Source organism: Fistularia commersonii, chromosome 29 (genome assembly GCF_037954325.1).
Source record: "Fistularia commersonii isolate RoL2024-O1a breed Wild chromosome 29, RoL_Fcom_v1.0, whole genome shotgun sequence".
NCBI classification, from domain to species: Eukaryota; Metazoa; Chordata; class Actinopteri; order Syngnathiformes; family Fistulariidae; genus Fistularia; species Fistularia commersonii.
Genome location: NC_141312.1, coordinates 7,678,183 through 7,690,872, shown reverse-complemented (window position 1 = coordinate 7,690,872; position 12,690 = coordinate 7,678,183). Strand labels below are relative to the sequence as shown.

At 43.7% G+C, this 12,690-nt stretch overlaps 1 protein-coding gene across 1 annotated transcript in view; it reads left to right on the top strand.

Annotated features, from left to right (window-relative positions):
- The first annotated feature begins 976 nt into the window (after positions 1-976).
- kctd16b (potassium channel tetramerization domain containing 16b) overlaps positions 977-12,690 on the top strand; it is an 87,427-nt gene continuing 75,713 nt past the window's right edge. Inside the window, exon 1 of the mRNA XM_086176752.1 lies at positions 977-2,785. Coding sequence (XP_086032878.1) covers positions 1,960-2,785 — 826 coding nt within the window. The 5' untranslated portion in view covers positions 977-1,959. The remainder of the gene's footprint in view (positions 2,786-12,690) is intronic.

Here is a 12,690-nt window from a genome sequence, read left to right as displayed (position 1 = left end):
GTTTCTTTGGCAGATGTGAAATTATGAACTTCTTTGATGCTGCATTTCTCTCTGAGAAATTATGAATTATAAATGCCCTGCTTGTGGGATAAATATTTATGATGTTTTTTTTTTTTTGTATTGGCAGGCGTGAAAAAAAACCAACGTGTTTTTCTGAGTAATAGGAAAGCAAAGACTTAAGAATGAGTCGAAAAAAAGGAGTGAAGATTTATTTCACTGCTTGAATGAACGAAGGGGAAATTAAAAGCTGATTAAGGCACTTGAATAAAACTGGACAGTTCTACGTGCGATAAGTCAAACACTTTGCTTTTGTCTGTTACATACGTGGAAAATCACAATTTAATATCAGCAATTTTGACAGATTGAAACAACAGCAGCAGCAGCACCAACTCGTTTTTTGTTTTTTTTTGTTTTTTGCATGAGAAGTGAGTGAACTAAATGAGACAGGCGTTATCAGCGGTGTTCGTGCACTTCCTTAAATGACCACAAGGGGACGCTGTTTCCCACAGCTCAAAACGGTTTCCTCGCCCGGTGGATCCTTTCGGAATAATGTGCGCTTTTCGTCCGAAACGTAAAATAAAATAAAATAAAACGACAAGAAAAAAAGAAAAAGAAAATCAAACTGTATTTGATAACATTTTTAAAAATATATTTAATAAAAAATGTAATAAAAAAAATGTGTGATTGGTGTAAAACTTCTGCAGGGTAAGTTTAATGTAATATAATTCATTCCCTGTCTGGTTTGGTTGCCCGGAGGGTCTGTTTGTGTGTCTGTGCGTATATGTGCGAGTGGGTGGGTGGTGTTTTGGCGGGTGGGTGGGTTTGGGTTAGTGAAGACACCACCCTGATCTGTCGGAAAGGGGGCGGTACGAGATGCCGGGAGGAGGTGGGATGGTCATTTCAGCACCGCGGACAGCTCCCGGTAAGAGGCAGCCGTCAGCAGCAGAGGCTCGGATCGACAACCCCCCTCTTTTTCTTTGGGTGGGGAGGGGGGGGGAGAGGAAAAAAAAAAGGGGGAAAAATCACCAAAAAAATCCCCAAAGCCGCTCGGATCCGTCGGTGGGGAGCAGAAGACGACGGGTTTCCTAAGACAGACTAAAAAAAAAAAAAAAAACAAAAAAAAAAAAAAACGCGAGGTCTGCTTGCGCAATCTCTGCGAAGTTTTCCTGCCTTCTCTTCTTCCTCCTGCTGCTGCTGGGCTGCAAACCACGGCTGCTCACAGGAAGTTGAAGGTGGGGGGGACTTCGGACGCCACCTCAGCAGCAGCAACCTCCGTTTGGACCCTATAAGTTTCTTTTTTTTCTTCTCTTAGTTTCCTCCCTTTTTTGGACTGCGCAATTTCCCATCCCGCGTAACGCTCCGGCGGCTTCTGTTTTTTTTTTTTTTTTTTTTTTTCGGATTTGGAGGAGAAATAAACGCTCGCACAGGCAAAGTGACCGGGACTTTTCTTTTTCCTTTTTTTTTTTTTTTTTAACTCGCCCGTAAAAGCCTCTCGGAACCTCAAACGCTCTCTCCCCACTGAAAGGCGACGGATTGTCCGGCCGTGCCGCTGACGCAAGGATTTGACATCCTTCCCACTACCACCATCCTTTTTTTTTTTCCGGAGGGTGTGTGTGTGTGTGTGTGTGAAATTTTAAGATTGACAGAGGGACAACCCGGACTGCCGCCTCCCCCCCCCCCCCCACCACCTCCGACGCTCGGCAACTGAGGGGTGTGGGGGTGGAGGGGGGGCTGAGAAGAAGGCGATGGATCTCTAACAGATTCCCTTATTGAGGTCACCCACGAAGATGAAGATGATGATGATGGCGGTGATGTTGCTGACTCTGCGTCGAAGGAGCGAAATCAGGGAACGCAGGGCTTAGGGGAACTCCACCACGCTCCCCTCAATCCCCCCCTACCCCCCCGGATTCCAACTCGTCCGTCGTTTTAAGGTGCGTACCGGCTGGAGGCAACTTCGCGATGGCGCTCAGCGGGAACTGTAGCAGGACTAACCCCAAAGAGCAGGCGTCCGTCCAGAACAGTTTCCCGGATGTGGTCGAGTTGAACGTCGGCGGTCAGGTGTATTACACGCGTCACTGCACTCTGGTGAACACCCCGGGGTCGCTGCTGGGCAAGATCTTCTCCAAAAAGGAGGCGTCCAATGACCTGGCGAGGGACCCCAAGGGCCGCTACTTCATCGACCGGGACGGCTTCCTGTTCCGGTACGTCTTGGACTACCTGCGGGACAAGCAGGTCGTGCTCCCGGACCACTTCCCGGAGAAAGGGAGGCTCAGGAAAGAGGCGGAGTACTTCCAGCTCCCCGACTTGGTGAAGCTCCTGAGCCCGGAGGACGCGAAGCAGAGCCCGGACGACTTCTTCCACAGCGACTACGAGGACGGCTCGCAGGGCAGCGACCACCGGCAGTGCCCGCCCCCGTCGCTCGTCCCCGCGGACAGGAAGAGCGGTTTTGTCACCGTGGGCTACCGGGGCTCCTGCACGGCGGGCCGGGAGAGCCAGACCGACGCCAAGTTCAGGCGGGTCCCTCGGATACTGATCTGCGGCAGGGTGGCCCTGGCCAAGGAAGTTTTCGGCGAAACCCTGAACGAGAGCCGGGACCCTAACCGGACCCCGGATCGGTACACGTCCCGGTTTTATCTCAAGTTCAAGCACCTGGAGCGAGCTTTTGACATGCTGTCCGAGTGCGGCTTCCAGATGGTGGCCTGCAACTCGTCGGTCACCGCGGCTTTCGTCAACCAGCACACCGAGGACAAGAACTGGTCCAGCTACACAGAATACGTCTTTTACCGTGAGTAACACGTTTCGCTTCAGAAAGGTCACACACACACACACACACACACACACACACGCACACACATACAATGTTTTTCACAAAGTGGCCACTTGAAGGCGCACTTGCTTTTCTGGCTCCGATGTCAAAGACATCCATCCAATCTGGCCTTCTGGAGAAGGTGGAGTTTTCCCCAAATGAGTACCGAAGGAGATGGAGTCGTACGAAATACCACGGTGCACTCCTTCCTGGAGGGATGTTTTTTTTTTTTTCCGTTCGACCGCTCCTCCTTTTCCGCCGCGGAGTTCGGGTTTGAGTCTGAAGTTTGGTCTCACAGACGATTCTACGTCACCCTCGGCGATTTGTTTTCGAACCAAGTTATCTCAAAACAGGGGGGAGCGGGGAGTGTTCGCCCCCCCCGGGCTTCCCCATTGGACTGGCAGGGATTCAATCAGACAAGGGAATGAGATGGTAATTTTCAAATTTCAGCTGTGATAAATCAATTTTTGGAGACTCACCGCACTGCGGAGGCAGTTGCTTGCCGGTTAACATGGTGTACCCTAGAGAAAATAGGACTTCTCCCCGATCCCCCCTGCGCTCTGTCCTTTCCTCAAGTCAAAACCTATCTTTTCTTCAGCTTTGTTGTGCATCAGGATAACTTCTTTTACCTCCCCAGGTCAGTGACCAACTCTAAAACGGCCGCAACAACTTTCTTTTACTTTTTGGCCGATATTCAGTGACGTATAGACGACTGCTTATGATCGCATTTTTAAAAAGTCATTTTCAAAACTGAAACGAATACAAATGTATCTTAGGTCTTCTATGTTACAGGAGCAACTGACCAATCTGGCCTTTAATAAGCACTGAAAAAGAATTTCTCACAGTCAAAATAAAAAGTAAAATAGCTCAGGTGCTTTTGTGACAGGAGGTACCAGGAGGCAAAATCCTAATGATCAATTTGATTGATTTGTATTAATTCTTATGAATATTTCTCAGCGTATTTGGTCTTATTTTGGTATATTCGCCCATGGGCATCGCCAAAATCTCCTCACGCCACTGGCCCCCGGGGGCGAATGGCGAGCAGCGCATGGACATGCCAGTCCAGAGTTTGAGCTCAGCATCTTAAGTCAAATTACACCATGTTGCAACATTTATTGCGATATAGATGGATAATTTATTTTCTTCAGGGATAGTAGGCTTCTTTTGAGGGTGGGGTGGAGGTTACGGGTCATTGGACGACAAAGCTGATCTAGGCGGAGCACAACTGTTCAAAAAAAGCCACCGCGATAAAGAGTGTGACCAAGGTAAATCGTTGCTACATTTATGGAGATTGAATTGTTTGAACTTACTTTTTACATGCTGGCGGTGCAAACAAAAACGGAGTTAGCACCATTCCAAAGGATGGATTTATACATTTATAATTCATCATAGCATCTCCGATTTCCTCCCGCGATCAAAAACATGCAGTAGGCTCATTGGAGACCTAAAAATTTGCCCAATGCGTAAATGACAGTGAATGCTTGTACGTCTTTTTTGTGTCACTGTGATCTTTCCAGGGTGAACCCTGCTTCTTTCCCAAAGAATGAATGAAATTGAATTTCGACTGGTAAAAAGAAAATCTAGCACGTCTCCGTAAGCGTCCCTGCAAGTGGTCCGAGGTGAACCCGGCCTCTCGCCCAACGACAGCCGGGATCAGTTCCAGCATCCCTGCGACCCTGAGAGCAGGATAAGCGGTATAGATAATGGGTGAATGAATAATTCATCACGTATCTGTAAGGTATCATACACTAGCTCCCTCTGGTGTGTCTTTTCACTTTGCTTGCCGGGGTTCCTTTTCTTTACGGAATAATAACGAAGACCCATAACAGATGGCTGATGAAGACTCTAGGAACGCGAAAGTCTGATCGGCAATCTTCTGTAGTAAAGTTTGAGTCGGATTCACGCCGGCCCCTTGCAGAGAAGTTCATTTGAGTCAAAAGAGAGACAAATAACGGCTTACTGTCCCATTCACATTATAGTGTAATTTCCGGACGATAAGCCGCGACTTTTTTCACGTAAACAACAATGCGGCTAATATATGGACTTTTTTGGGTGGGGGACATTAACGAGCTTCACGCCGCTAAAACGTTTATCCCGTCACATCGGACCGATGACGGTTTTAGTGCGCAGAGGGAAGCCGGAGATAGCGATCTGCTAACCGGTGCGGCTTATATTGAGGTGCGCTCAATAGTCCGGAGATTACGGTATATAAAAAAAGATAATTGTGAAATTTATAGTGGGAGGATGTTTTTCCAGTTAAAACTCAGTTTTATTATCTACAGGACTGTCTCAGAAAATTAGAATATTGTGATAAAGTTCTTTATCTTCTGTAATGCATATATAAAAAAACAAAAATTACTTTTTCATGATATTTTAATATTTAGAGATAGGATTTTTGAGTTTTCTTAAGGTGTAAGCGTGAATCAGCTATGTTAAAATAATAAAAGGCTTGCAATATTTCAGTTGATTTGTAATGAATCCAGAATGTATGACATTTTTGTTTTTGTAATTGCATTACAGAAGATAAAGAACTTTATCACAATATTTTAATTTTCTGAGACAGTCCTGTATACTGCTTATCCTGCATTTAAGGGAGCCTATCCTAGCTGGCCTTGGCCGAGAGGCGGGGTTCACCCTGGATCGATCACGGGGCCACATATGGAAAGAAACAACCATTCACTCTGTTGCTCAAGTTTATATGTAGACATACAACCATTCACTCTGTCATCCATGTGTCATATAGACAACCAATGATGCAATTTGTCATTAACTCATGTCATATTGAGATGTAAGGCCATTCACTCTGTCGTTCATACTTCATATTGAGACAACTAATCGTTCGCTCTTTCATTCAGATGTCATATAGAGACCTATAACCGTTCACACTCTCATTGTAATGTCATAAAAATACATACAAACATTCACTCTGTCATTCAAACTTCATATAGAGAGCTACAACCATTCAGTCTCTCATTCACATGATCTGATGCCAGAAAGTGGTTGTGGGAAGACATGCAAATGTTCTGACTGTTACGTCGACATTTTTTTCAATTTAAAATTCAATTTCGTTTGTTCATTCATTCGTTATCCGTACCGCTTATCTTGCTCACCCTGGTTTGATCACAAGGCTTCATTTAAAGACATTCACCCACTCATTCACACGTCATATAAAGACAAACAGCCACTCTTTCACACATTTCTGCAACTAACCGCCTCCTGCATGCTTTTGGTCTGTGGGAGGAAACTGGAGAACCCGGAAGAAACCTTCTCGCTGTCGTGCAGAAGCGCTAAAGACGAGAGCGAGAGAATTGTATCGAAGCTTATGACCCCCTCATCCCACCACATTGGGAGCTATCGCTCAAAAAGTCCAGTGTTCAGCCAATTTGAACCAAATCCAGTTTTAAAAAGATAAATTAGGCTCCGGACTAAGCGCACAGCACGGATAGCGTTAAATGCTCGGGGGAAATCTTCGCACAACAACCTGGCGTCCGCGCCCCCCCTGGGTGGGCGTCCACCGCATGCGAGCTGGTGAAGTGAGCAAATTGCTCACTTCGGGGGGGAGCGGAGGGTCTTAGGGTTCCCCCAGCTGTGGTAAGAACCCCCGTCGTAGGAGCTTCCTCCGTTATTAAGGATGTCAAGGTTACGGGCCCAAGATGATTTAATGCTGCAGTTTGTCTTGTTTTTGTCCGTTGGTTTTTAACAACCGGGACGCTTGTGAAATATTTCTGTAACTTTCGAACGTCCTGTCGCTAAGAGGTAGATCATAAAGCAAGGCGACAAGACCCTAACCGCGATATCGTCTGGCCGCCCATTCTCTTTTAGCAGCTAGCTGTTGATTTCAGCCATAATCCTGTCTGTGTCTTTCATTTCCATCAATCACTGATGGACTCCTCTGATTGGACCATTCACCCGCCTGTCACGGCATACAGGAAGTTGTTCCTATCCTGATATTAATGAAATCTATATACTTCACACGAGCAACCGTCTCATTAACAATTTCCTTCGGGATAAATAAAGTTGTTCTTATTCTTATTATTATTCTTATTAGTAACTTAACCATCTTGTTCTGTTCATATTTATCATATCCATCCCGTTCTGTATTTATAAATCTATGTATCCTTCTAGTTCTGTGTACAGTAGAACCGTTGCAAACAAGCTTCGTCGCACAAACACAAAAACCAGAAAACTCATGGGCTTTCCATGTAGTGGCAGTTGTGCACGCTCCTCAGTATAGTTTTTATCGTTTGATGATGTTTTCTACCACAATATTGCTTTTTTTTGTGCTTTTCTCAGTAAGTTAGCACCCTTATTACAGCTCCCAAAATGTTCAAAAGTGCAAGTTATAATCGTGTTAAGAATTTCAGTTGTTACGGAGAAGGAATTAATCACTAAAGGTGAGAGACCCTTATTCTTATACTTGGTTATTGCTTATTTGATGCTTTATTATGTATATTATGTTGTATCTATATCTTGTTACTCCATCTGGGACAAGAATTCCCTTTGGCATTAAAAAAAGTTTGTCTTATCTTGACCCATCTATCGAACTGCACCCTGCGAATGCCACTAAGCAATGTTTGTCTTTGAGAAATGTTGTTTTAGTTTTCACCCGTAGCTACAGAAACGCATCTTGTCGCCCACTGTTGTTTTTCCAGGTAATATCGGCTGCGGGACCGTGTTCAGTGTGTCCAGTCATCGATCGTTTTTCATGAAAAGCACACAAATAGCGTCTTGTCTTACAGGCACTCTGTGTTTGTTCCTTTCGAGTAGTTGCAACATTCCCTTGTTTTTTTTTTTTTTTTTTTACCGAAATACCATTTGGAATTCAACCAGTCGGCCAAAGCTACTTGCTGCACGTCGAGGGCACGCGCTCATTCTGATTTGTATCCATTTCTTCTCATTTGTAAATACCTTTTTTGTTTGCCGTGCAGGCATTCTGGATCCATTTGTAACAAAGGAGCGCTGTTTCATATTTATAAGAATCCCTTGTTTTCAACTGAGAAAAAAGAAAAAAGAAATATGGCTTTGGTCTTTACTGCCAGTGCCCAGTCCCGTGGATTGTCAGGAAAAAAATAAATAGACTAAAATATTGCCAGAAGTTTAAAATAATGATTTTCTCGCACAAAGTAGAAATATCCAATTGTTATATCTCCTTCTTCCCATTTGAATTCAATTTAGTCATTCAGTGTCTGTGCCGCTTATCCTGCAGTCAGGGTGCCTATCCCATCCCAGCTGCCTTTAGGGCAGGGATGGGGTTCACCCTGGATCAAACATATCGAAATACAACCATTCACTTCATCATTCTGATATCACAAATCTCCAATGAACTTTTTTTTTATATATTATTGGTCTGTTGGAGGAAAACAGAACCGGAACGGGGAGAACGCCGCGCGAAAAGGCCCTATGTCGTCATCTAACCGGGCACCTTCTTACCCCGAAGCGCTAACCCCAGTGCCGTACCGTTCATCTTAGATGTTTCTCAAAAAAAAAAAAAAAAAGTTAGCTTCATAGATCGCCTAATGTCCAATGACCAAACAGGCAAGAAGAAACATCGCAAAGGGTGAAAAGACCTCGGCATCTATGACTAGAATGGGACTAGAAAAGCGAAACCAAGAGGTCGTGGGCGGAGGTGTCAGCGGCTCGCACTTAAAAAATTGAAACCGCTCTTCCCGACAGCTGCCTCCGCGTTCCTTTAGCAAATTTTTTGCCCTTGCTGGAGGGCAGACACTCGAAGGCAAGGGCAAAAGCAGTGCCTTTTTGTAAAATCTATTTTATTTTACTTGGGGGCCTTGGAACGCACATTCATGGACCCAACTAGCCTATGATGAATATCAGACCCAAGCAGAGTGTGACCGGCACTTCGCATTCATGCGTCTGCTGGCTTGTCCATCGCCATTATTGTATATCATCCTTTTAGAAGTCCGTGTTTGAGTTTATTTGTGTGGGTTTCTTGACTTTTTTTTTCGCCTTTATGTGTTGTTGTGGGGAGGCATGAGGGGTTACAGGCGTTTTTCCAAAAGCACCGGATTGATTGTACGGAGATGTAAAAGAACAGAAGTTTGAGAAAAACATCTGGAAGCAAATTGTACACCGACTGCTTCCAACTCACTGTCTGCAACACCCCAGTGGGTGCACGCCAAAGAATATATTTCATTCTCGTGCACGGACATAAGTTGATCATCCTAGTCCTACTACTCTTCTGACAATAACATCCTTGTACATTTGTTTTTTAATTTCAAAAATTTGTATAAGTATAGAAATAATGATACATATTAATATATGAAATCAAATAGATATTAAAAAAGTAATAATAAATCAAATTTACATGTTAAATAATGAAATATATGAAAATATATGAATAAATGTTTACATAAAAATGGAAAACATATAGAAATGATAAATCATATATAACATTACTAGAAAGTATAATATATAAATTTAGATTTTTTTGTAATGTTAATCTTATTAAAGAATACATTTTTTTGTTGATAGCTTGAATTTTTTTTTTTTTTGTTATTTTTTAAAGGGACAATATTTTAAAATTTAAGCATGGCGAGGAGCATCTCTTGCCAAACAAGCTGAATAGCCTGAACGGCCAGGCTTCATTGTGCTATGGGTGAAAAAACCATCCTGGATGCGAACGGGATACACACACAAGCATGCCCACACACACACACACACACCGGTGTGTTGATCACATATGTACCCACTAGTGATGAGGTGAATTGTTGATAAGATTAACATCACCGTCAGCGGTTGCGTAACATCTGCCACCGTTCCGCTGCTTTGCAAAAGTGAAAAATGTCACACTGCTGTTTAACATATCTGTCGTTGGTTTCCACACTTAAAGTCGCGGCAACGGTAATTCCGAGAGGCTCATCGTGCACACGTACCAATCCAGATTTGATTAAAACAACCTCCCCCACGTCCAGCTTTTTGAATGAGGAGAAACCCAAACGTGCTTTATCTTCATCAGCTCACCCATTTTCTTTTAATCTCTTATTCAGGATTCAGCACTCATCATTTTCACTCATCTGTTTCCTTTTTTTTTTTTTTGGTCATTCCAATGCAGCGGAAACCCCAGAAGGTGAAACACACTCGTTCGCGCCGGTCACATGACCAGACATTTTGTGCATTTATTGTTTTGCATTTTCATTTCATTTCATAACAGCTTCATATACAATACTTTTTCATTCTCTTGTGCACTCCTCATCTTTCACTCAGTACTTAAGACCCTTAAGACACTTTATAGTCTTCACTTGTTTCTTAAGACACTTTATAGTTTATTTGTATTTCTTATTCTCCCCGCCCCCTTTTTTTTTTTCACTATTTTTTTTTTTTTTTACTGTTTGTACAATTTTCTACTATTATTTATCATTGCTATGTTTTTCTTAACTCTGGCACAACACTTTCCTTCGGGATAAATAAAGTTGTTCTTATGCTTTCTCTTATTCTTATTTTTCCACTGTATGTTGGGGGGGAGGGCTTGACACGGATGACCTCTATAGGTCAAAACACAAACCGGAGCTTTGGAGTCAACGTTTCAAAAGCGCACACGCTTGCCGGTGTGTGACACACTCCCCCATTAGAATTGTTACGCAAAGACGAATAAAACAAATGTGGCAAATGTGCTGTGGCAGGTGGGAAGGAAAGGGGGCCGGGTAACGGCGGTGGTGTTTTCATGTGTGTCGACGTGTGACCCATATTGCGCCACCTGAGGCATTTGCGCACCCGTTGGCTCAAACGCACCTATATTCTGCAAAGACCTCACGTACATCCACGCACGGGGCATGAAAGTAAAAACGCTCTCATCCTTCAGGCTTCTGCTGGCCCGTTCTGTGACAACATTAGCGGGAGCGGTCCCTGCGCCGCAGGCTTGTAGGAAGTGATTAGCCGAGGAGCAGACAGGCCGTGACAGCTCTAAGGAGAGTCTTGATAGGGACAGCTGCTACCTCCTGGTCTCGGGCTCCACGGGGGGAGAGGTTTTTCACCGGCGCACACCTTAACTCCGCATTATACAAAATGAAAAGGGAAAGCGAGGTACCGGCATGGGGACGGCCGCAGTCTGATCTGCAAATGGGAAAAAAAAGACCTGACCTCCTTCGCAGATACGCCTTTCTATTTATATGGCGACTGTAACACTGCAGCTAACTGTAAATAGTACGACCATTCGTCTTCTTGACATTCAACATCTTTCCTTCCGCTGTTAACCCGTAAGTTAGGTCACCGGAGCAACACGGATGTAGTAGTGTGCTCCTTCAATTTTTGCCCTTTTGTGGCATGCCCACATGCTGCTTCTCAATGCCGGGGGTGCTTTTTTTAAAGATTAAATATTATTTTAAATATTAATAATATTATTTAATGCAATATTATTGATTGTTTTATTATTTAATAATATTAAATAACAAGATTTAGTATCAAAAAATATTCTGAAAGATTTCTTAATTGGGGACACGTCACGTGTAAAAGAGAAAATATTCTTTTCTCGGCCCAACTGACACATCCACAATGCGATATTTATATCCATTTACTTATTTCATGTGAGAACAACAAGTCTGCGAACACTCCAGACAAATGCAAGAAATTACCATGGAGCTACATCTGATGATACAACAAGCGCAGCTTCATAGGTATTTTTATCCGTGCACGGCTACACCTTGAGAATACTTTGGGAGCCAGTACAAAAGTCCCCTCCATGAAAGAGTATAATAAAAAAAAGGAAAAAAAAACAAGGTGAATATCATAAAACCAAGGCCAGAATCATAAAGGATCACTTTTAATGTTTGTTTTAATCCCCCCCGACATTAAAACAAGCATATTTAAAAGACGACCTGTTCATCTCTTAAAAAATGCACAGTCAGCTCTACAGTCAGAACCGGCGACTAGGATTATATTGACTTTAATTAATTTTCTTTTGACACTAACCTACAAATCGTTATGTCACATGGTATTAAAATGATAATGTTTACACATCGTTCTCTATTTCTAATCGCACGAAATGACACAGCGGGAAACCGTTATAATTGTTTTTTGTTTTTTTTTTTCTGAGGGAATGTAAATGTAATGTGCAAATAGGTCATATGGAAAAAAAGAAAAAAAAAAGATAGACTTTCTTGTTTGTCTTGCCTCCCCTTGACCTTCTCTCCTGGAAGCTTAGTGTAGCGACGTAGTGTGGATTCCCATAATCCCCTGCCTCTGGAGGATACGGGGTGCGACGGGGATGTGGGTAAGAGAGAGTGTGTGTATGTGTGTGTGTGTGTGTGCATGGGAGAGAGGAAGGTAGAGAGAGAGGCACCTGAGAGTCAACAACAATCTCCCCTTAAACCCGTCAGGACTCCCTCCCCCACTTTCTGTCTATCAGCCCATTTTCTCCTGCTCTGTGACTCTTGACACTCCATCCTCTGTGTGTGTGTGTGTGTGTGTGTGTGTGCGTGAGAGAGTGTGTGTGTGTGTTGGAAGACATAGCTGATATAATGCTGATGTTCTTCCCCTGTTGTGGCAGAATAAGTGCCCTGTGGTGCGACGGAGTGTGGAGTGTTGCCATAATGACAGAAACTGCACACTGGGAGGAGGGGGGGGCTTTCGTCGCCGTGACGACCTAATGGCGCCCTCCAGATTGTGAGGTACAAAAAAAAAAAAAAAAAAAAAGGACGTGCAAAGTTCCCATGCCCCTCACTGGTAATTGCACACTGGCGCGCTCGGACCAATGCTGACGCTAAAGGTTTTCTCTGAGAAAGAATGTCTAGATCCAGTCGGGATACGGTCAGCAATCGAGCATTACCCGCTTTTTTTTTTTTTTTTCTCCAAACTTAACGTTGAAGTCTGAAATGTTGCACGTCAACCGACGACAGTGATTGACAGTAATTGGGCGTTGCGATCCGAAAATG